A 27,085-nucleotide genomic window follows, 5' to 3' on the forward strand; every position below is an offset into this window, starting at 1 on the left:
CGTGGTATTACACAATTATCCCGGTAATTACATTTATTCCGGTAATTATTTCGGTAAATGCCTCTATTCCGGTTAATCTAATGACTCTTTATTTCATAATGGTTTTCATGAACAGTCATTTGATTGCAAGTTAAGATGAAGTCGCATACTAGTCAAGATTTTCATCAGTGTGAAATCAAAATCAAAGAAAACCTTAAATGATTTTTAAATGAAGAAGGCAAAATAAAAATAACTATGTGAGTTTTGTGCGTGTTTTCTAAACGCAAAAGATATTCTTACCCACAATGCTCAAAACCTTCCTTTTCCGGTTACCACCATCATGGTGTTGAGCCAGGTATTAATCGTTCGTTATTTTCCTTTAGATTTATCACATTTTTTTCAAAAAAATTGTCAACGGGAGTTATTTATTTTTGTCAAGAAGTTAACCAACTCACCAATCAATATATTGGTTATGCAAATCAAAATTAAATTACGAAATTATCAATCGCAGTTTTTGCACGTGGTACGGAAGAATGGTGGGTGGGTGTTGCTGGCAAATTTAAGTTTTAGCTTTAACATATAATGAGTAAGACATATAAAGAGAATGATGGTTTTGTGTGTTCTTACAGTCATCGCTTGACTGACGTTTTTCTCATTGCGTCATCTGGCTTGTACCAAGAACTTGGACTAATTTTTTTAATTACTCGGACATCTTTTTCCTACTAAATTCAAATTCCCACACAAAGCTAATGGACACGTTTTGAAGTTCCGTTGGGCTACATTTTAGTTGTCCGGAGTGTGATGGAAGCGGGAATACGGAAATCAAGTAAAAGGAAGATAAGAATCTTGAACGAAACCAAGCTATCTAAACGGTTTCTTCAGTATTACTACATTTGCATTCGTGTCGTTAAAGTATACTTCAGCTTAACCCAATTTTGTCATTCCCGGCTTCCATCGCATTCCAGCCAACCGAAATGTAGGCCAACGAAACTTTAAATTGGGTCCATTTTTTTGGTGAGAATTTGAATTTATTATGTTGGTCAACACAGCGTGGTTATTTAGGCAGCAAGTAGCCATAACGTAACTAGAGGGTGCTTCAGTCCGGTTGAGTGCCACAATCTTAAAACTTTTGTAGAGAGGGTACCCCTCTTTACAGGGCTCCCATTCTTTTAACTTTGATTGGATAATTTCTTGAATAGCTGGAACATTTTACATGATAACCTGCACAAAGAAAACCATTTTAAACTTATTGGTAAAAATTTGATATGGTTCAGAGAATATTTTCATGAAAAATCCACAAAAAGTGTGGATCATGGAGGGTTTCACGTGGGAGAGGTTTTATTTATGTATCTAAATATAGAACGTGCCAACAATATTGTGGTACTTATTTTCGTTTCGAGGGAATAAGATTGAATTATAACATACCCACCATCTCATCTTAAACCAGAAATGTGTCAGTTCTCTGTTGAGCACCTGGTAGAGGTAGCAACACAGAGTTAGACGTTTTAACAATAAAGTATAATGAAATTTGTGACAACATGAAATCACCATATAAGTATAATAAATATACATTTATTTATAGTACATTAAGGTGATTTATCATAAGGTACTTTACTGATAAAACGCCAGACTCCTTCGTTAGTAACTATATACTCAATGAATATAAATATTGTTTCAACCGCTACCTGTAACCAGCAGTTTGTTTTTTATTTTTACTGCTACAAAATAGTGTAAAACCTGCTTGATACCTTTAGATAAGAAATTAATGTAGTAGTGAAAAAGATTAACACAAATTTATACTTGGTGCTTCACAGATGAGATGTGATTGTTTTCTGTTTGAAGAATAAGACCACCCACCCTGTAATAATTTTAAAGAAACTTTGAAGTTTTTAAGGTTACTCACAGCTCAGCATCACATGTAAGATCTTGAAAATGTCTTCACCACCAAGGAAAAAGAAATGGAGGGAAGTCATGTGTAACATGTGATGCATGCATGTAAGTGGAGTTATTTCATAAAAATCATCATTGGGACGACTGTACAAGGTTATCATGATGATCAGGTTCATATGTGAACCTGTATCCAACGAGAATCATTCAGAACATGAAGTAACATTCTCTTGTCCCCTAATACATGCAACGTGAATGTGAATAAAGTTCTTCTGTTCAGTTATATATTGGTGAACTTGAAAACAGACTATAATAAATTGAAAAACATTGCATTTTGTGACACAAGTTGGACCTGTCTAAAATCGAGAATAAGTATTAGAATACAATTCTAACAGATAATTAAGATAGGAATAGACCAGTTTTATAAATTCACATACGTCTACATCGGGAGATACAGCGTGACCCCGCTATAACACGGTAGTTGGGAGCTATAGAACCCAACCGTGTTATAGACCGAACCGTGTTATTAGCAACCAGGTCAGTTAGCTTATGAAGTGGGGGGAGTGGGTGTAGGTAATAAATGCAGGCGGTAAAATAAGTGCTTCCTCGAGACAGTTATCTTAAATCGATGCATATAAAATGAGAAATCCACCTTTAGTGAAAACAGGGAAGACATATATAATAGTTTATTTTAGAGAACCATGAATTGGTACATATACATGAATACTGTTTATATATACTTGTCTAATGTATAGCATGAATAGTATCAACACCGTGTACTCACCCACGAACCTCATCATGTATGCTGAATCCACAATACAAGTGATTCCATCGAAAATATGCACACACAACTTTAAAATATTCAATAATTTTGTCACAGGTTGTATTGGTCTGAATTCAGTGGGAAAATGTAGCACAATCACGTAACGAATGACTAAGCACATTTACTTTTCAGTACATTCCAAGTCGGTAAAAGCTAGTTTGCGTTTTAAGTCGCTGTTGGTAACGTTCGTAAGCATAAACATTTTCCCTTACAAAAAGAAAACTTTCACGACATAGTTAACGTGTTTGAGTCACCTTGGAAAATGCAAAAATCCATCAGATTCCATCACTTTCATGTAAGTCTGGTACTGACTACCTTTGATGAAAAGTTCTTTGTTTTATTGAAAGATTGTAGTCGGCATTCTTTGATGAAGGGTGCATGCGTTATTGAAGTCACCGCTAAAGGACAGCCTTGGAGAACCAAACAAATGCCCATTTCTTATTGCGGCGGCAACATCAAATAATTGTATTGCATGATTGAGACCGATTTTTTTTTCCATTTGCTCACTACGTCTTCATAACAATCAGTGCTTCAAAGGTAACCTGTTTCCTTTGAAATTTCAGCAAATTATTTTATCTGGGTACATTTTCATAAAGGAATTTGCCTTCGTTTAGACTATTCTAGTTACTGTCCCTCCATGCCTACTGAATAAACCAGGTGCTGCCTTTCACGCATGTGTCTGAAAATTAACAAAGGGTCAACAGACGATAGAGACACAGGTGTTCAGGTTTGATGACAGGGATTATTACAGAAAATGTGAGTGATCCGAAGGATTTAATTCTGTGTGAAAAGAAGAGGAACTTTACTTACCATCCACATACAAATTGTCAGTCTTTGTAAATATGTTAATTACTAGCGAGCGGCCAAAAATCCGATGAAAGATAGATTATGAGATAATACCTCGTCCGGTTGATCTCCGTTACCAGTAATGTCAACAACAAAAAAGCGGATATTTCACAACATACAGTACGCATGCTAGATGTCTGGATAAGCGGATTATAATATAGCAATGCACTGTTTAAATGGCTGGTCAATATGGACAAAGAATTTGTTTATGTAACAATAGATAAATTTCAGTGCATTTTATATCCAGTTTGCGGCTTCCTTTCATGTTGCCTCTGAATTTATGCACTCCAAACCAATGGTTGTATATAAAGTTTATAAAGTTTCAAACAGCCAACAATGTCGCCAATAAAAAAAATTGCCACATGGTATGTTTTGCTGCCAATAAGGAAAAACAATCCAAATTTGCGACGTTGGTGAAGACCTACGCGATCCCAGAATAAACTTTTGATGCGTTATTTTTCGTACTTTTAAGAAGAAAAAACTATTTCGTGTACGAGAAAAATATATTTAAAAAATTCCAGGAGCCACGCCACAATCGTCTTGTATTATTCATACGTAATCTCTTCTCCAAAATGATAATAAAGTTTTTACGTTTTTTTTTTTTGTACTTTTAAGAAAGAATTTTTGTGTACAAGAAAAATACATGTATATGAAATTTCGGGAGCCACACCACGACTGCATTATATTCGAATTCGCGTTATAACGGAGCGCACTATAGCGGAGTCACACTGTATTGTGCCATAAAGTGGACCGCTCACTGAGAAGACTTTTTCTTATGTAAAGTTTGAATCTCTTATGAGCTTTTATGTCCACTGGCCATGTTGCAGTGTATGACCTGTGTGCTCCAGGTATATTGGTTTTCCCTTCATAAGCACTTTGCTCATGCAGCATGTGGTGAACCGAACTTGTACATCAGAAAAATACATGTATATGAAATTTCAACATATAAATAAATTTTGAAAAAATTATTGTACCTGCTTTGAGATGGTCTGGACCAGGTGTTGGCATTCAATAGCATACCAGATTCTTTTGGAAAGACATGCGACACATTTCGACATAAAAATAAAGCACCCTCAGGTAACACAGTATGCAGTAACGAAACCTGAGTACATTTTATTCTAAATATACATAATTAATATGCATAATGCGTGATACATATTGCCAGTCTATCATATTCCACTGATTGTATGTAATAGCATGTTGCAGACTGGTAATAGTGTCCTTTTTCCAAAGCCATGCAGTGTTCATAGTTTGGTTTTTGCGCTAGTCTGTGAACACCAACAGGAAGAACAGGTTTGAACACAACAAACTTGAGGAAAATGCCAGATGGTAGCAATTATTAGGTCAAACCATTTGAAGTATAATTGTTACATCGTCAGTTCTAATGTCAGCAGTAGACATGCTCTATACTACATTATCACTATTCATAAATATAATGAACACACCATAATTGATATTAATAATGTTCATATTGTTTTTGTCATTTCAGTTCCGTTTTGTGGAGATCGGCCGTGTGGCCTACATTGCCTATGGTCCAGACAAGGGCAAGCTCTGTGTAATTGTAGATGTCATTGATCAGAACAGGGTAAACAACAATTTTTTATAAAATAACTTTTGGAAAAAATTCATGTATCTATTTGTTTATGTATTATTTGGTTTTTGTTTTAGAAATATTTTGGTTTCAGGAGCAGTTTTTCTTAAAGACTTTAATAACCAAATTGATACCACATATCGATATTAAACTTAACATAAGCTTTATGTTTTATTTCTATCCTTCACATAAGAAATTGGAATAACTGACCAGTTTTGAAAAAATTATTGTACCTGCTTTGAGATGGTCTGGACCAGGTGTTGGCATTCAATAGCATACCAGATTCTTTTGGAAAGACATGCGACACAAGTTGTATTTGTGTATTGTATGTAGTAAAAATGATCATAAAGCCATAAATACTGCATTGAAATTTCCTACACACTCCAGGCTTTTATTCTGCATTGTATTAGTTGAAGCAATGAATATGTCTTGGCTCACAGCACTCTACAATTGAGCAGACCTGGCACACCAGTTCTAAAAGTTTGCAGATGCCTGGCCTAGACTAAAGTTACATTTACATATGTAAACAACTTAGGTATTGATGTTTACAAAATTGTTCGGTGACTAAACAAACATGCGTCATAGGCACAAGGATTACCTGTTACAGATTCTTAATGGTGGTATGATCTTCAAATGGAGTGTGGCATCTGAGCAATAAAGCCCAAGTTGATAAGAATCGGTTGCAGCACACCTTACATAACATTGCTTGTCAGGTTGATCTACTAATAATGCTAATAAAAAATTTGTGAAACATCATTTTTTTTACTTTTTTGTTAACATAAACTTGGATTAGTAATATTTTATTTAAATAAGTAAAAAACACTTGAGCTGGTAAGCCACCATAATCATTGTAGATCTTATCATGAGCAATTTATTAAAAAATTTGTACATGACCTCTGTATATGTAGCGTATGCCAGTTGGCGCATGCAGCCATACTGTAGTGTGTATTGCTTATGTTAGGTAACACATGACAAATTGTTCATTTATGTGAATTATAGAGAAACAGATCGTGTGTGGTTGTACTGAGAGGTTTGAATATGTCGTCAGACTGAAAACTGGAGCCAACAAAATTGCAAATGAGAGGGAAATACCAACTGATTGCTTGAAGGCACCTGCCATTCATGCATGACAAAGTGTAAGGTGCAACATAACCAAGATTGTATTATATACATGTTGACTACTAGATAACAGTATCTCACAAATAAAAAGTCATTATTTGAAAATGCATTCAGTGTGAGTACAAATGACAATGTTTTCGTTAGTGTCAGTTACAAAATTTATTAATAAAGCAAGTTATTGCTGTGTATACTAACGACCCTGCAGACATCAATGCCCAATTTAATAAATTATGATTAATAATGGCAGACTAAACAGAAGCTGGGGTGGTGAATAAACACAACTGGCAGCGAGCAATAACCCATTATTTAAACATATCAGCAGAATCAAATACAAAGGTTATTTTATTACACAGCAAGCTGACCCTGGAAGCTGATTTGCATTCTTTTAAGAGTGCCGTTTAAACGAAAATAATATACAAAGTCGGCCAACATAAGGAAGCCAGCATTGGTTCCTTTTTACAGGTATGCACAGGAATTTTGATAATGAATTGAAACACTGGAACAGTTTATAAATTGAACATGATATTGTGCTTCGTGAACGGACATCAATGATCCAGAATCTCCAAGATTTTGAGGAGAAAATTACTGACAAAGATGATTTTGCCTACCATATGATCATTTAACATGGATGACACTCATTGTACTTTGATTTCATTCCTGGATGGACTGCCAATAATGGGGTTGAAAGTGAGAATTGGCATGACTGTCTGAGATAAAGAAGACATTACTTGGTCCTTGCAGTTTCTGCAGCAGGAAATGTGTTGCTTTCAATGATAATTTTTGCAGCTTGAGGGAGTTAAAAAATATTCATGCACTGAAAGGATGGATTGTACATGTGCAGGAAAAGGGTTGGGTTGATGAGGTGATGCTGTAGTCGGCTAAAGAGTTTACCTAGAGTACACAGCTATATATTTTTTAATAAAATATGAAGTGAGTGCATTTTCTGACCTGTACTTTTGAATGGTTTAAAAGGTGTCCTGGAATTTAGATCTCAAAAAATGTGCAAAAAAAGTTGATTTATGGTGTCAGAACAAAATTTTCCCACAAATGTATATAACGGTAAGAAATAATACCATGATGATCCAAGGATGATTTAATGGGGTTTTCTGAAACCCAGTTTATATATATCCATAGAATACTTAATAATTATATCTGAGGTATACCATTTCAGTAATTTTTTTCTGTTTACAAATATTTAATCAGGCTTTGATAGTGGATATATCTTGACATTTTCCGATTTCATGTTCAGTTATCTCCTATCCATGTTAAAGGACCAATATTTGTGAAAAATAATTTAGTACTAGTAAAAATATTATCGAATACTTGCAGGAAGATATTGCCATTTAAGTATGTTAGTGGGCCTAAAATATATTTCAGTACTCGGAAGTTACAAAAGAACAAAAGAACACAAACTGATTTGTGGATTTATAGAAGGTCTTTACAGCAGAGTGTCGGTCCCTTTTAGGGACTCTTGTTGAGCATTTGATTTGATTCCAAATCATTGTACCCCAAAATACATATCCATGCACCTTAAGTCTGACCATTGGCTGCATGTACCCCCAAATACACGAGTGTGTGGGGGGAATGGTGTGTGAATTCGTAGGTCTGAAAACAGTTTAGTTCTATTATATACTTTATGCTTAGAACTGTTCTGTTATGTATTGATATTGAAAAGATGTACCACTTTTGTTCCTTTATACAGTGTAAGCATCATGTGCGGACAAGACGTTTCATTACACAACGGGTTGATGGTTCATTTACTTTGCTATCTACATCCATTTGATTTATCATCCTCACAGATATTATACCTAAGATGTTAGGATATTTAAGTGGGATATCACTATTGAGTGTGCATATGATGGCAGTTATTTGGATACTGGGTGGAGATGTTTAAGTGGGATATCACTATCGAGTGTGCATATGATGGCAGCATTTCATGTCACCCTCATTTGTCGGATTTTTCCCCCACCTGTTTTTCTTGTAATGCAGCCATCAGCTGCGCATTTAAAAATATATTTTCAGTTTTCTTTTAATTCATACAGTAGATGCCACTCCCATGTATTGTTGTACAGAATGATATGCAAATGCCTTGAAATATATTTATCTTGAATCTTGTCAAATGCTTGTGTGCATTGGTTGGAATTTTGTATAATTATCTTTAAGCTTAGTATATTGTGTGCGAGGACAGGAATGGAAGAGGTTGGTTTAGTACAATGCATTTGACAAACCGTTTTTCTCAAAGCAACAAGGATATCTCAATTTGCAGGCCTTAATAGATGGACCCTGTTCTAATGTGGCCAGGAAACAGATGAACTTCAAGGCCCTGCATCTGACTCAGTTCAAGGTGAAAATTCCAAGGTCAGTGCGTAGCAAAGGTGTGAGAAAGGCCTGGGAGAAGAATGAGATAACCAGAAAATGGGAAGAGACGACATGGGCCAAGAAAATAGCCACCAGAGAGAAGGTAATAATGTAGCAACAATATGGTAAAATCAACATGCAAGTTCAAAGATCAGACCTAGAAAGTTACAAAGCCCTATTAGATCAAAATCTTGACAATATAAAGTTCTAAGAAAATGAATATCGAGATGCCAGAATTTTGTATCGAGTGGAATGTACAGCAGAGACCATTGATACGATATAGAAGAGTCAAGAACATGTATATACTCGCTTAGAGTTAAGTCAAATTTAAATCAGCAAAGATCATGATGTGCTGTCATGTAATCTGCCTGCAGATTGGGGTCTGTGTTATATATCTGAAGGCACATTATGCATTGGCAGGTCTGGGTCTGTGTAGTTTGCAGTTTGACTCTTAAGTGTGCGTGTTGCTGTCACAGAGCCATGGTGACATAACTAGGCAATTTGTTCACGCATTGTGAGGTATCCGTCACAGTAGTTTGATAAGCATCTCACAGATATAGATGTCTTAAATATTAATATCACAACTGTACTGTTCAGGAAAAAATGTACAATGGCAGTACATTCAATAAAGGAAGTGTATCGCTTACAGTTGCAACAAAAGCATGCAAGATTTTTATAAGGAGTCTGGCATTTTTATTGCACCATTTGTGCTCTAGATTAAACACTTTAATTTGGGAAAGATCATTATTTTGTGACTGATGAAAAGGAAAGGCACTGTGAAGTACAGGAGATATTTTTCTTATATATGAAATGAGTATAGCTTAAGGACTGGATTTATTGTTCTTTTTTTCTTTACCATGTTTTATATGTCCGAGATATGGTGGAGTATATGTTATGAGGTCTTTCTATCAGTTATTAATTTCATTTCCACACAGTATCTAGTTTTCTGCCCTCCAGTTAGCAAAATTTGTTAATGGCTTGTACTTGGTGTAAGGAAGAACCATGTTGATTTCAGGCTCAGTAAGTCAGTGTCTAGGTCATTGAAAGAAGAATGAAAATGGTTTCTGCACATTATTTAAAGTTCATCATCTCTAGTTACCAAGCTTTATGGAAGGCTTGCGTTTATGGAAAGGAAGAAACCAGTGGATTTCATGATTAGAAAGGGTTAAAAATCAAGGTAATTGTGATTTAAAGAATAAAAATGATTATGGCATGCTAATGTTTAATTAACATCCGAGACCTGAACTTTACTTTTTGGATGACTTTCAATTTGTCTTTCAATTTGTCATTGTGACTGCAAGAAGAAGCAGATTCTGCACGATTTTAACAGTAGTCTGCATTGCATTCCTGGACAAAACGTTGATTTTCGGGTCAAAAGGTCCGAGTCTGAGGTAACTGGGACTGAAAGTAGAAATGGTTTCTGTATAATAACACTAGTTCTGCTGTTCAGATCTTCACCAAGCTTTGGATGGCTTGAACTTTGGGTAATGAAGAAGCCTTTTCAATGTTGGATCAGAACGTCAGAGATCAAGGTCACTGAACAAAGAAGTTTCGTCTGTGTGCAAATTTCATTTATGTAAACCTGGGTTTGGCATATAATAAACATATATACTGTAGGTATAGAGTGTAAACAAAAAATTACATTAATTAGATTTTGTAATTCATATTGGCTTTTGTTAGTCTCGCATGAATGATGATCCCAAATTATGATAGGAGTTGCCGTCTGAAACTTAATGCTGTTAACTCCCTAATCTGACATGTGAGACTCTAGTTGTGTTGACCCAAGGGTCATACAATACTTGGCCTTTCAAATCAATCCAATGGTCATAAAGTACTTGGCCTTTCAAATCAATCCAATGGTCATAAAGTACTTGGCCTTTAAAGTCAAGTGATTTTTCCCTTTTGCCCCATGTGAAAGGATGGGAAAATATGGATAAGTGAAAGGTTGGATTTTTTAAAACTGTATACCATATTTCATGTATTTTTGGGGTACCCTTTAATTATTTAAACACAATCCAGTTATTAAACCAATAATTATTTAAATGTATCATATTTTTTGTACATATTCCTTTGAATTTTTGTAAAAATCCTTAAAATTATCGAACATAACCTTTCTACTAAGAAGATTTGCATTTACTTAAAAGATCGAAGATACTGTATAGCCATTTTGTTTTTACAAAAATAAATAATTGTTGCTGAGAAAAATACAGTGATTGATGCATAAGCTTTCTTATTGTCATTACAACTGGACAAAGGTCTTCATAGAGCATAATCCTTAATTATCGTTAATTTGCTCTCCTTTATTAAGTCCGTCTCCATAACAAAACACCACATGCATTTTAAAATGAGTTCAGAAGCCCTGTGGTGTTTTCTTATCCAACAAAAATTATATCTGAGTACTTGCTAAAGTGAAGGCCACAGACTAATGATGAACTAGTCTTATTGTTTCATTGTAGTCGTACAAAAATAAAGTATGAAAAACCTTGTCATTTTCTGTAGTCAATTTGAAGGTCACAGACTCCGTTAATAATATTTTAAGCGCTTGTATTGTTTTGACTTGGATATAATTAACATTTTGTTATGAATCTATTCTGTGATATACCCCTCTATTGTTATCTTTATTAGCGAGTTCAAATAACAAGTAATGTTTATGATCACTGGTCTTGACAACATCTGCTGTATGGACAGTGGTCTTGATATCACATTAACAAATTTTCTGCTCTGCTAGTCGTGATATTAGTAGAACAGTAGCCAATTGGTAACGTTGGTCTGGTAGCAAGCATTTTAGCGTATTTTAATCTACATGTATAAATTTTACAAATGCTTTTGAAAGAAACTAGGGCCTAAGTGGAATTTTCTCCACGCATGTGCTGCCAACACTGATTTGAATTACCGTTCAGCACTGCATCTTTAAAACATTTTCACAACCAAGGAAAAAGAAATGTATTGCACAAAAAGTGACACTAAGTTTGGAATATACAAAACATTTGCCGTGCAACCAGCCATCAAATACCGATGTACATCATGCTTTTTGCACAGTGTGCCACAAATTTTAGCATTGGGCATGGTGGCAGAGACGATGTGAGGAAACACATTGGTAGCACATAAAGGTTGGGAAACTACATGAATTTTCGAGTGTTTAGATTGAAATATTAGCATTATATTGTAATTTGCTTGAGTTCAGTTTTCCACGCACGTGTCGACACCTTTGGCTGCAAATATAGTGGAACATGTAATCAGAGTAAATAATATGTTTTATTTTTATTTTGGGATTTTCATATAATGCAGTACTGACCATCAAAGTGAATGGAGTTAGTGGCATGATATAATTTTTCACTAATTGTGTTTCAAGTTCACTAATTTTTATCCCACTTTTCACTAGTTGCAAGTCTGGAGGGTTTGCAGCTCTGCATCTTAATCATTTTGCCAACATTACACAACTTAACAGCTACAAAGAAATGTGCTCTACATGCAGATGAGCTAGCACACTGGGACATTATGTTCTCTCTTTTTTTCTCTAATTATTTATTTTACATGTAATTTTTTGTACACTGAAATTAATATTTTTTTGTGTATAAAAAATTACATGAAATATGGTAGCAAGTGTGTCAGCAGACTGGTGTTAGAAGACATAAACTTCAAACTTTAATCTTAAAAACTGCAACATTAACATCTGTAATAAAATTGGACTATGATCACAATAAACAGCTGTTATTAAAAATGGGTGACCATTTTACTCATCAGTGACAAGTCCTCGTTTTCAGGTGAAATCTTGGACAAAGTCGTTATCTCCATTCTTGTGTCTTAAAATTTCTTAGTAGTGGTTTTGGATTGGGACTTAACTCCCACGAGTTTCAAGTTCATATGGTTCTGGGTATAATTATTACAGTGTATATTTGAGGGCATCAAAAGCTACTAAATTTGCACGGAAGTTAATAAAGCATGCTTGTACTACCTTATGCCTATAAAACACAAAGTTTTATTACTAAAACTAGGCCATATTCATCATTTTGGGCAGAATATAAACAGTTTCAATTGGAGAAATAGGGGAAGTATCCATATGTGCTGGTTTGTGACAAGGCAGTGTAGACTGCTTTTCTGAATCAGAACTGACGAAAAGAATGTTTGCTTAAATAGCCCAGTGGAATGACCTATGTTAATCATTTTGTTGTTTGCTTTCATTGTTGTGTTCATTTTAATCTAGACACTGCCCTGTTAATGAACTTCATATGTCAGAATAGTATTCCGAACTCTACTTTTAATAATAACTGGAAGTGTACTGTCTCACATGAATGATGAACACAAAGCTATGATAGGAATTGCCGTCTGAAAGTTATGTGGTCAGCTCCTTATCTGACATGTGAAACTAGTTTGCACTTCACAATTAAAACATGAGCATGTTGTAGATAAAGCAAATACTGCAGTTGTCATAAGTTCCAACGTTTGCATGGAATACAAAGTCAAAATTTGAAGAAGGTGGTGTTGTGTATAGTAGTGGTAATTTTAGCTTGATATTAATCGACAAGAAGAGCTATGGGATAATCCTTTGTACATCATACATCCATCAGGCTTTCCATTAACACAAGCTTGTTATCATTACTCCTACTAAACTACTTGGAGGATTGACACGAAACTTTACAGACAAGTTGGCTCTAAGGCTCTTAATGAAATTGGTTTTTCTGGGACATCCAGAATGGACACCACAGCAAATGCTACTTCTGAAAGGATGGTCATATCAGCATGGGGTTTTTACTTAAGGACTTACGATTTTTAATGAAATTGGTGCTGATCTGACATCCAGTATGACTGACACATCAGCCATCTACCACTGTAGTACTGGAATGCAGAGTCATTTCACTCTGAATCTACTGTTTTTTTAACAATACCATGCTTATCTGATCAAAGGGTTGAAGACAATGTCAGCTCTTAATTACAAGCATATACTACATCTTACGCTAAAACAATTGGCCGATGTGATTTAATTTACAGCATAGTCAATTTTCATTTCTGGGAATTCCTGCAGTACGTCACCTTTACATGGGTCAAGTTGGGCTTGCAGCCTGCAAGAGACCAAATCCATAACCTCTGCAGTCAGCCTCGAAGTATTGTTTGGATTTGAAAAATGTGGACATGAAAAAGAAAAAAATTTGAAAATTTTGTTGGCAATAGTGTTAATCAAAATATAAACTTAGATATGGCCAGGGATTTATTAATATTAACTATCTGCCATTAAAAAAAATCAAGTTCAAAGACCCTTGATTGATGAGTTTGAAGCCAGGCAATTGAGAGGTGATTTAGAGAACTCCAAATAGTCAAATTTTTGTGGCTGACCCAACATTGAAGCAGATGAAGACTTTTGACAGTTCTGTCAGACAATGACCTTATCCCCTTTGGTCCTACTGTTCGTAGACCAGAAGAGCTTGTGCAGTGGCTTGCTGTCCAATAGCACAAGTTTGTTATTACTACTCCTCTTAAACTGCTTCAAGGATTCAAATTAAAAAAGCTAAAAACAAACCAACAAACATGAACATGATTTAATGCGATGCTCTTTTTGATTGTAATTGAAAATGGTTCTGCCTGGATATCCAGTATGGCTATTTGCTTTAAAGTGATCAGAATTATCAAGTAGTCAAAATAGGCATATAACATTTTAAATAAAATTGGTAAGTCATTCCTGTTGATAGTGACATCCACATGGAAGGAAATACAGCTTTTTATGAGCTAGCCTAAACGGTATTTCTAAACTCAAAAGTACATTTGATAATAATTGGGAGTGTACTGTCTCACATGAATGATGAACACAGGATATGATAGGAATTGCCGTCTGAAAGTTATGTGGTCAACTCCTTATCTGACATGTGAAGTAAGTTTGTGCTTCACAATTAAACAAGATGATATTGTATGTCAAGCAAAAATTGCCCCCGTCACAAGCTTCGAATGCTTACATAGATTGCAACTTGACAATTTAAAGAATGTTTCATGCTGTGTAGAAGTACAGTCTGTACCACCAGTTGCTGCTTTTCTTTGCTCTAATTTTCATCAACAAGTATTATGGGATGGTCTTCCATGCATCATTCATCCATCATCTGTGCATCCATTAACCCCAGGTTGTTATCACTCCTTCTTCTAAACCACTTGGAGGACTGTCATGAAACTTGCTACATATTCATCCCATTGCCTTGATGGTCCTAAATGAATCTTGTCGCTAGGACATTCATTATTGCCACCGAAGCATTCATCTTGAACATAATGCAGTTGCTACTCCTGAAGGGATGGTCAGATCAGCATGAAGTTTTCATTAAAAGACTTTGTGATATGATGAAAGTAGTATTGATCTGATTTCCAATGTGACCAACATGGCAGCCATCCTGAATGGATGGTCATGCCATCACAGGTTTTTCACTAAAAAAAGAAGGTGCCTATCTGACATCCAGTATGACCAACATAGCAGTCATCTTCAAAATTGAGTTATTGCTACTCCTGAATGGAAAGTCATATTGACAGGTTTTTTGACCAGCTGACTTTCTATGATCTAGTTGATCCTGAATGAAAAGGGTGCTGATCTGACATCCAATATATTCAGTGTGGTCAACATGGCAGCCATTATGAAAATTTTTTTGTTGCTATTCCTCCTGTACAGAACGCTGTATTTGAGATTATTACTTAGCGTCTAGTTGGGCCATGATGAAAATAGTGCTGATCTGTTTTGTATGGCCACCTTGATGGCCATCTTTGAAATCTTATTGCTACTTCTCATGAATGGATGGTCATATTGGCATGGGGTTTTCACAAGAAGACTTTTTATGATGTACTAAATGAAAATGATGCCTCTTCGATCTCCATTATGGCTACCACAGCAGTCATCTTCAGTGTCTTGCAATTGGTACACTCCTGAATAAAAAGAGTTACTGACCTGTAGTTTCCACCAAAAGATTTCATTTGCTTGTCCTAAATGGTGCTCTCGCACATCCAATATGGCTGCCACTGCTGCCATCAAGAGATTATTGCTATCATTTGATTGCTATTTTTGTATGTGTTCTATAAACATTTGCCCCAAATGTCCCATTCTAAGATATTTTTTTTAGTTTTACATTGAAGTTTTGGAAATTTGAAGAAGAAATTTGACACCATATTGTATAGAATTGAAACTTTTGGCAGGCTTACAGCTTGTATGTATAAACCAATATGGCAGCATGTAAATGTTGGTTATAAGCATGGTTTTATTGAGGGAGGAGTATTTTGTACATTGTGTCCATCTGGTGATCCTTCCATCAAAAATTCTTACGAACACCATTTATCTCCATTTTGAATGGATTGTCACAATAGTAAAAAGATTATGGTCATCATCTAAAGATGCATATATATAGAGAGAGAGAGAGAAAACACTTTTAATGTTTTTCATATAGTAGTTATTGTCCTTTTTTAACCTGCAATTTACAAAATCTTGTCAGTAAACCACATTTTGGTTTTCATTGGATCACCATCAAAACTAGTAAATATTACAGTTATTATCTGCATATCAACAAATGGTGCTCCTGTTGTTACTGCCATTTCAAAAATGGAACTCGATATAGTTTGCGATTGACTCTTGTAAATGTAACTAGTCTCATAGTTTTTAGTGGATTCTGTGAGACTTGATCCATGTTGTGTACATCGTTTGAGATGCACATATCAATAAATTACTGTCAACCTGCAGTTTTTATTACCATCAGTGTTGGTGTGTATGGTTAAAATCATATACATATGTACATCTTCACTGAATGGCAACCATTCTTTCTTCTTAGGTCCTAGGCAGCAGTTTGGAGTGAGTTTCATAGCACCCCCCCCCCTTAGAGCTGAGATTGCTAAATACATATGCATAAATAAATTATTTGTAGTCTTGCTAAAATCTAGGTCTTTTTCATACTGCATAAATACCGTTATATCTGGAATCTTAAAATGTGGTGAGGGGATGCCTGAAAGAAATTTGCTGAAAGAAAGCAGAAATTTCACTATTATGTGTCGGTTAACATAAGACTTCTTTATTTTTCTAATAGAACCCAATTTGTGTAAGTTTCATTGTTGTTAAAATAAATGAATGCTGACCATTTTATTTGTTAATGTGTTGTGGCTCAACAGTAACAATAACACTAGAATGTATCCACATTCACATGCAAAAGCATTGACACAATTAGTGCATAATGTTTACGCCAGTTTACATGTTATGCATGTCAAAATCTCTTGGAATAATATTTTTATTGATCATTAGAGACTGGTTAGCTTGAAAAAAGTTGTGGTGTCAGTTATTCTAAGTGCCATTATAAAATAGGTCTTCAACAATTTAACCCAATTACTAACCTTGCCCCGTTTGTCAATGTCATCCATTAAGTCCATGACATTGCTGGAACAGATGCAGGAGAGGTATGGGTATATTTACATGAACAGTTGCTTGCCACACCTACAGTTTTCATTTGAGATAAATAAGATCAAAATTGGAATAGCTGTTCTCTTGTAATCATGTACTGTCATTTAATTTTTTGATAACTTTTTATTGAAACCAGACAGGTTGCTAACTCTTAGTCCATTTCTTTTTCAGAAGGCTCAGATGAGTGATTTTGACCGATTCAAATTGATGAAGGCCAAACAGGCTGTAAGTACAATGAACAGTGCAGTCGGCCCATTATGCTCAGTCTTTTAATATCTCAGACTTGTAGGATTTTCTAGATTTAGCCAGGCTTAAATATTTCCCCCGTTAGGTTACTAAGTTTAGGCTGCAAATTTCAGTTGTGTTTTAGAGGCACTCCTGTTGTTGCTGTTAATGAATCAGAAATTCTTTTCTACATAAAAGCTACTACAAAAAAGGAATAGAAATAGCGTTTATTTTGTTACAGTTTCATATAGACATGAATTAAAAATGAAATAATTACCATAGAAAAGACACTTTATTAAATCAAGCTGGATTTTCATCACATGGGATGGACCTTTTCTCATCATTAATCCGAAGTCTGTATTCCAAAATGCTTTTTGCTGTGCGATTCAAATGAATTGTCTGATCTATGTGCACAGCTTGACTTGTTTTGAATTAACATCATTACCTTGCTCTTTGATTACTATCAAATTGTTGCCATCAGCTGCCTCTAAAAATTGACAATCCACAAACCGGTTTCAAGCCACGGCTGCTTCATTTAGTGTTGCGAGTTTTATTGTGGAAAATTGTCACTTTCTACCATTTATAACTTGTGAGGAATTGTACAAAAAATAAATGTAATATTAACCACCACACAACAAAGATGATAGTTCAAGACATTTTTATTAATATCTATAATTTGGAATTATGGTGATCATCCTGACTGAACTTTTTGTCTTGTAAATAAGTGACAGTAGATTTCTGTGACTGATAGGGGTTTATTAAAAACAGTAGTACTTATTCAGCCATACAATGATTATAGTCATACAATGTGTAAAGGATCAAAACAAAGCAAATTATTTCAATGAGTGTGTCTCTGGCTGCAAGCTAGTTCATGGTGTACAGCAGATTGACCCTCAAGAAGGATAAAGCATGTATAAATGAATCAGACTTCGTATCATCTGTACACAAACAAAGGTCTAAAGTCTGAATCAGGTCTTAGCTGCCGTACTTACATTTCTGATGCAAAAAGAAGGATCATTGTACAAATTGGCATTCAGGCTGATAGCTTAAGAAGCTTATGTGAACAATGAAGAAAAGAATAAACCTGTTATGGTATCTGAAACAGTGATCCCTGAGCAGCATTCACACGAGTTATATATGTAAATAATATATCATTACTTTTACTTGACCGAAGTAAGTATTAGTTGCAAACATTTGGACCAGCATTTCATAACGAAAAGGGTCAGTTTTAACCATGCTCTATAATGAATACTGTCCAAATGTAATATCATTGTGGCACACATTTTTGTCCATGCCAAATTGCCTTGCATAAAAAATTCTTCACAATGAAGAAATTCATTGAAAACCAGTGTTCACACAGCTTTCAACAGTTGAGCATACATATTTAGAATATCTTAAGTTTTTTCCTTATTTTATCGGAGTTTTGGGTGAGTCCAGTGAGTATTGAGAATTGACATTCGATGTGCACATAAATAATGCCTGTCAGATAGTGCTTAATAGTTGAATAAGGCCACTTAACATAATAAATCAGCACTTTTTCATGATGTGGTTATTTTAAGTAAGAATATGCTTCTGGTATCTCTTCTGTGGGCAACTATTGTACAGAGGGTCAGTATTTGAGGGACATGAGACAAAGCATTGTGGAGAACCTGTGAGCCCAAGCTAATGTGTAACACTTTGGAATAATAGCAAACAAATATGAAAGTATAGCTGTTGTGGACAAATCCAAACATTGGCTTGTACAGGTTTAGTCTGAATATTGCTTACAGTGGGAGAGATGATTACTGCTGCCATGTAAAAATTTAAGTTAAAAAATACCCACCCACCCCAAGCAAACTTGGATTACATAAACTTGAAATATAAAACAAGAACCCATGGACATCCATAGTATTTGGAACTGTGGAGTCCGAAATTGAACTGGAGGTCACTAAGATCAAAGTGTAAATTGAACTCATTGTTGCCTATGCTACATTATACCATACTTCCAGTCTTCAGGACACACGGTACTAATTATACGGAAGAACTGTGAACCAGTCTAGAAATGGGTGAAGAAATGATAGAGCATTTACAGGTTTGGTGGTCCATAATTGGTTAATAATGAAAATTAAAATTTTAGAAAAAATATCTTTTGAGAGCTTATCCTATATGTAATGTAAAAAAAATATTGACAAATTTCTACTGATGCAACTTTAGCATTTTTACAGGCTTGACTCAGGAGTACTCAATACTGAAAGTAGCACCTGATTCATTTGGTGCAGAATCAATAACACGTGTTTCATGCACATGGATGTAAACAAATTGCCGCGGGTCATATGGTGTTCTCCACACATAAGCTTGCACCAAGGTTAGATGTGCACGAAAAATTATAGGTGTCATTATCAGCACCCATAAATTTTAAGTTATTGAATTTTGAATATGATAGTGTTTCCATATGTTTACCATTGGAGTGGAATTAGTACCGTGAGTCCTATATGCGACCTATACCATAATAGGAGTTTGTTGTTTCCATGGTTACCACGTGCATACAGGGTATCAATTTGGTGGTTTTTACATATGACAATCATAATGGAGTCTTTTTATCATGGTTTGAATGTGATTTTGGAGAAAAATTCTATACAAAAGACAGATGGGGATGGTTTTATACAATGGAGAGTGGAAGTAGATAGCTCAGGCCATAGGGAAAAGAGCATAGTATGGCCTGATGGCAGAATTTCATATGATGGTACCCATAGATTGGCCTATATGGTTAAATACCATTTAACACATGCAACAATTCCCCAAAATGGGGTGGGGGTGGGGGAGATTTTATATGTAAGCCACTTATGTCACAATCACTTATGTATCAGTACTGATCATTTATCTTTAGAGACACACTCAGCAGATCAAAGCAGAGAACATTGTAAAAATAAGGACTGTGCACAAAACTGCACATGCTGCATTGCCTCAACCTGTAAATTGAATTATTATATGTCGAGTCACATTGAATATCAATTATACCAGTCTTATTTCTTATCCTAGAATTAAACTCCTTGACACCTATTCTATGTTCAGCATGTTTCTCATATTGGTACATTACATTTTTGGGTAAACAGTATTGGAACTTTTCTGCATTCCTTTTGTTGAGGGAGCAGGGAGGGATATTTTCACTTAAAATAATAGTTTTCAACCCTTCATTCCAAATATAACTCTGCAAAAGTCCTATCTGTATTGCATTCTTTACACATGCAGTTTTTCTTCCCCAACCTCTCTTCATACATTTGAAACATTCTTGATGTATAACTGCATGGTGAACATACTGCTCTCTCCCACCAAACCAGATCTCTTTTTTCTTCACGTACCAAGTCCCATGATAGAAAACCTTCATACTCAGGGTGTTGCAACTTGTGGTCTCAGAACACATTATTCCAAATCTCAGCATTTGATTACTGCGTGCACTAAGCGATATGTGTTTTGTTCACCATATATGTTGTTGTGAATAAATGAAAACAAGCTTCATGTCAGAAATATGGTTTCGTATTTGAAACAAAAGCTATTTATAAAACCTACATTGCTCTGTTCTTACCATCAAGTAATAGTAAGGAATCATTTAGCTGTAAATTAGACCTTGCTATTTGGTTTGCCAAATCAAGGTGTATTACCTCCCCTTTGACTGTAATTGAGTGATTGCAATGTTTGCTTTGTTTCTCTTTTGTTCAATAATGTATGCATTTTTTCAGCTTTATATTAAAAAGTAAGTAATTTAACACTGCTTATGGTGGAAAGCAGCCACAGTAATGATTTTTAGACTTTTTCTTAACTTTTTATGAGCTTTGGGTAAATGTAGGTATATGTTTATGTATTAGACAACTTCAATATGCAATTCAGTTCTATTACTTAAATTTAACAAGTAGTGTATTCAGTGACAATTTTTATCAGTGTCTGCATATTGCATAGAGTCATGAACTTGTCTTGGCATAGCAAAGTTTTTCACACATTTCTCCACCTCCAGCATACTTAATAGCTTGAGTCATAACAGTTTGTGCATACACTTTCTGTCTCCAACATCAATGTCAGCATTATAGGAACTTTGGATAGCTTTTTCAAATTTGTTTCTTGATGTCCTTATGTAACATACCTCATGTTGATGTGTTATTTGGGTTGATATACATTCCCCCCACCCCCTTTGTTGTGGGGAACATTACCAGGCTTGAAGAAATTACTCTGTCTATTCTTTGCTTATTCACCCTTCCCCATAGTTTTATACTAAAAAGTAGCACTATGTTATTTAATTATTCAGTATAATACAGCTTATGGAACTCTTCCTTGGCTTTTACACCTTTTTATTAACATTTGGGGGTCATGAATCACATGTGATGATAGTTTAAATAAGTTTGGAATATCAGCATCTCTTGATGCTTCATGGGTGTGTGTATTTGTTTTAGTCACAAAAGGGCAATGGCCTCATATCATTTTGACCTGTCATGTGGCACACTTATTTGTTTTGTTTGATTGATGTGAATAGGGATACACTGTGTGTTATTTCTGTGAGAGTCAGCAAGAAAAGAAATGCAATTTTGAAATTTAAAACTTTTAAAACTTGTCTTATAGCCAGTGAGAGATGAAAATACAATGCGTCATGTAATTTGATACCCTGTGATGTCATACTTCCTGATGTCAGCATGCTTGTGTTTCTTTTGTGTAGCATGCATGCCATAGAAAGATAACATGAAGATACAAAGGCAGAAAACAATTATTTTAATAACAAGAAAAAGCCATTAATAAGTACAATACAACACAGCAACATGTAATGCGGATGCAATTTAACTACAGATATTGGTATCACATAAAATGCTATTGCACTATTATCCATGCACAAGCATGGCCAATTCTTTCTTACAATTATGCTCTAATATCAAGGAGTAAAATACAACTTTTTCAAAAAAAATTAAATCTGGTTATAGGACACACGGTACTAATTATACGGAAGAACTGTGAACCAGTCTAGAAATGGGTGAAGAAATGATAGAGCATTTACAGGTTTGGTGGTCCATAATTGGTTAATAATGAAAATTAAAATTTTAGGAAAAATATCTTTTGAGAGCTTATCCTATATGTAATGTAAAAAAAATATTGACAAATTTCTACTGATGCAACTTTAGCATTTTTACAGGCTTGACTCAGGAGTACTCAATACTGAAAGTAGCACCTGATTCATTTGGTGCAGAATCAATAACACGTGTTTCATGCACATGGATGTAAACAAATTGCCGCGGGTCATATGGTGTTCTCCACACATAAGCTTGCACCAAGGTTAGATGTGCACGAAAAATTATAGGTGTCATTATCAGCACCCATAAATTTTAAGTTATTGAATTTTGAATATGATAGTGTTTCCATATGTTTACCATTGGAGTGGAATTAGTACCGTGAGTCCTATATGCGACCTATACCATAATAGGAGTTTGTTGTTTCCATGGTTACCACGTGCATACAGGGTATCAATTTGGTGGTTTTTACATATGACAATCATAATGGAGTCTTTTTATCATGGTTTGAATGTGATTTTGGAGAAAAATTCTATACAAAAGACAGATGGGGATGGTTTTATACAATGGAGAGTGGAAGTAGATAGCTCAGGCCATAGGGAAAAGAGCATAGTATGGCCTGATGGCAGAATTTCATATGATGGTACCCATAGATTGGCCTATATGGTTAAATACCATTTAACACATGCAACAATTCCCCAAAATGGGGTGGGGGTGGGGGAGATTTTATATGTAAGCCACTTATGTCACAATCACTTATGTATCAGTACTGATCATTTATCTTTAGAGACACACTCAGCAGATCAAAGCAGAGAACATTGTAAAAATAAGGACTGTGCACAAAACTGCACATGCTGCATTGCCTCAACCTGTAAATTGAATTATTATATGTCGAGTCACATTGAATATCAATTATACCAGTCTTATTTCTTATCCTAGAATTAAACTCCTTGACACCTATTCTATGTTCAGCATGTTTCTCATATTGGTACATTACATTTTTGGGTAAACAGTATTGGAACTTTTCTGCATTCCTTTTGTTGAGGGAGCAGGGAGGGATATTTTCACTTAAAATAATAGTTTTCAACCCTTCATTCCAAATATAACTCTGCAAAAGTCCTATCTGTATTGCATTCTTTACACATGCAGTTTTTCTTCCCCAACCTCTCTTCATACATTTGAAACATTCTTGATGTATAACTGCATGGTGAACATACTGCTCTCTCCCACCAAACCAGATCTCTTTTTTCTTCACGTACCAAGTCCCATGATAGAAAACCTTCATACTCAGGGTGTTGCAACTTGTGGTCTCAGAACACATTATTCCAAATCTCAGCATTTGATTACTGCGTGCACTAAGCGATATGTGTTTTGTTCACCATATATGTTGTTGTGAATAAATGAAAACAAGCTTCATGTCAGAAATATGGTTTCATATTTGAAACAAAAGCTATTTATAAAACCTACATTGCTCTGTTCTTACCATCAAGTAATAGTAAGGAATCATTTAGCTGTAAATTAGACCTTGCTATTTGGTTTGCCAAATCAAGGTGTATTACCTCCCCTTTGACTGTAATTGAGTGATTGCAATGTTTGCTTTGTTTCTCTTTTGTTCAATAATGTATGCATTTTTTCAGCTTTATATTAAAAAGTAAGTAATTTAACACTGCTTATGGTGGAAAGCAGCCACAGTAATGATTTTTAGACTTTTTCTTAACTTTTTATGAGCTTTGGGTAAATGTAGGTATATGTTTATGTATTAGACAACTTCAATATGCAATTCAGTTCTATTACTTAAATTTAACAAGTAGTGTATTCAGTGACAATTTTTATCAGTGTCTGCATATTGCATAGAGTCATGAACTTGTCTTGGCATAGCAAAGTTTTTCACACATTTCTCCACCTCCAGCATACTTAATAGCTTGAGTCATAACAGTTTGTGCATACACTTTCTGTCTCCAACATCAATGTCAGCATTATAGGAACTTTGGATAGCTTTTTCAAATTTGTTTCTTGATGTCCTTATGTAACATACCTCATGTTGATGTGTTATTTGGGTTGATATACATTCCCCCCACCCCCTTTGTTGTGGGGAACATTACCAGGCTTGAAGAAATTACTCTGTCTATTCTTTGCTTATTCACCCTTCCCCATAGTTTTATACTAAAAAGTAGCACTATGTTATTTAATTATTCAGTATAATACAGCTTATGGAACTCTTCCTTGGCTTTTACACCTTTTTATTAACATTTGGGGGTCATGAATCACATGTGATGATAGTTTAAATAAGTTTGGAATATCAGCATCTCTTGATGCTTCATGGGTGTGTGTATTTGTTTTAGTCACAAAAGGGCAATGGCCTCATATCATTTTGACCTGTCATGTGGCACACTTATTTGTTTTGTTTGATTGATGTGAATAGGGATACACTGTGTGTTATTTCTGTGAGAGTCAGCAAGAAAAGAAATGCAATTTTGAAATTTAAAACTTTTAAAACTTGTCTTATAGCCAGTGAGAGATGAAAATACAATGCGTCATGTAATTTGATACCCTGTGATGTCATACTTCCTGATGTCAGCATGCTTGTGTTTCTTTTGTGTAGCATGCATGCCATAGAAAGATAACATGAAGATACAAAGGCAGAAAACAATTATTTTAATAACAAGAAAAAGCCATTAATAAGTACAATACAACACAGCAACATGTAATGCGGATGCAATTTAACTACAGATATTGGTATCACATAAAATGCTATTGCACTATTATCCATGCACAAGCATGGCCAATTCTTTCTTACAATTATGCTCTAATATCAAGGAGTAAAATACAACTTTTTCAAAAAAAATTAAATCTGGTTATAGGACACACGGTACTAATTATACGGAAGAACTGTGAACCAGTCTAGAAATGGGTGAAGAAATGATAGAGCATTTACAGGTTTGGTGGTCCATAATTGGTTAATAATGAAAATTAAAATTTTAGGAAAAATATCTTTTGAGAGCTTATCCTATATGTAATGTAAAAAAAATATTGACAAATTTCTACTGATGCAACTTTAGCATTTTTACAGGCTTGACTCAGGAGTACTCAATACTGAAAGTAGCACCTGATTCATTTGGTGCAGAATCAATAACACGTGTTTCATGCACATGGATGTAAACAAATTGCCGCGGGTCATATGGTGTTCTCCACACATAAGCTTGCACCAAGGTTAGATGTGCACGAAAAATTATAGGTGTCATTATCAGCACCCATAAATTTTAAGTTATTGAATTTTGAATATGATAGTGTTTCCATATGTTTACCATTGGAGTGGAATTAGTACCGTGAGTCCTATATTCACAAGTTCCAATTGGACAATAGCAGTGCATGATATTTCATTGCAACTTAATGAAAACTGCTCAAACTTGTTGAAATTTTTTGACTGCCTTGCTGAGAATGACTTGTTACGGTTGGCAGGTCTATAATTAGCAAATTTTTAGAAGGGTGTGATAGTGAGCAGTATCCACATGTTAACAAGGTAATATTGCATTTTTGATACTATTTGATCATACTTAGAATATATGCTTATATCATCAGAATTTGGGACAAGTAAGATGTTGAGCAAAATTTAAGCATATTATTTAAATTGGGATAAGACTTACAAAAATGGTACTAACAGCTGCCTTGCTTGGCGCTCAGCATTAAGAGGTTAGTGTTAGGACTAGTTGGCCTGGTGTGGGATAATGTGACTGGGTGGGGCATCGTGCTACATGTCTGCGGCATGATGCCCCAGTGGTAGACATCATTATAAACTGCCACATTGCAGACATCGTAACGATATGACTGAAAAATTGTTAAAGCTATGTTAAAAATCCAAATCACATTACACGCATAAATTGGGATAACCTTCATCTTACTGGCTGAGTTTGTTGCCACTCTGGAAGTCTCGGTTCAGATCTGATTTTGTGTTACTAATTTAGGTCTTAAAATGTGTAACAGAAAGAATGTGAAACCAACAATTTAAGAAAAATCATGCAGCAATTAAATTCTCTATGAAGTGAAAATATGAGAGAAACTTGCAGTCTTGTGAATTAAATTCTGCATAATCCTAAATATCTTGACTCTCCTGATCTAACACAGTGATACAGTCCAGAACATCTATGAATGAGTTCACAAAAATCTAAAGTTATGTCCTGCTCCAGTGGCCTAAGCGGTTAGAGTATCCGACTCAGATGCATGTCATGGATTCACACTCCATCTGGGTCATACCAAGATTTTTAAAAATTGTACTAACAGCTACCTTGCTTGGTGCTAAGCATTAAGACAAGTTGGCCTGCTGAGAATAATGTGACTGGGTGGAACATGATGCTAATGTCTGTCACATTATGCCCCAGTGCTAGACATCACTATAAACTAACACGCTGCAGCCGTCTTAGATATAGCTGATAGTTGATAGTTAGTAATCAGTTAATCTAATTGCTACTGATAGGGCCACTACTTGAAGTCAGAATTGCAATGCCGTCTTTCTATTTCAGAGGAATCGATTGATCAATGTTGAGTTTGGCAAACTGAGGAAAGCAGAAAAGAAAAATCCTCCTGCAAAAAAGGTGAAGAAACCCAAGACAGCAAAGCCTAAATCGAAGAAATGAATGTGTCTTGACAGCTGAATAAAAAATATCATTCGTGGTACTGCAGTGTGTGTTCTTTCTTTAATTAGTGGCTTTGTAATGGACTTGTCTACTTAAGAAGTGGGGGCTAATCAGTAACTTGATTTTTGTATTTAAAAATTTTTGGTATTGTCAGCACATTAAGATATTGGCTATATAATGATGATGAAATGGGAACAA

The 27,085-nt window shown here is 35.1% G+C and overlaps 1 protein-coding gene across 1 annotated transcript; it reads left to right on the forward strand.

The window, feature by feature from the left end:
- Window positions 1-277: 277 nt before the first annotated feature.
- On the forward strand, window positions 278-26,924 carry LOC149782994 (large ribosomal subunit protein eL14-like). The gene is made up of 5 exons (XM_089934558.1): window positions 278-334; window positions 5,025-5,120; window positions 8,512-8,706; window positions 17,179-17,232; window positions 26,774-26,924. The coding sequence occupies exons 1-5, from the start codon at window positions 320-322 to the stop codon at window positions 26,885-26,887; spliced, it is 474 nt and encodes a 157-aa protein (XP_089790684.1). The 5' UTR covers window positions 278-319; the 3' UTR covers window positions 26,888-26,924.
- The last annotated feature ends 161 nt before the right edge of the window (window positions 26,925-27,085 follow it).

This window comes from Sinohyriopsis cumingii, chromosome 15, assembly GCF_028554795.1.
Source record: "Sinohyriopsis cumingii isolate HCF-2022 chromosome 15, ASM2855479v2, whole genome shotgun sequence".
Classification (NCBI taxonomy): Eukaryota; Metazoa; Mollusca; class Bivalvia; order Unionida; family Unionidae; genus Sinohyriopsis; species Sinohyriopsis cumingii.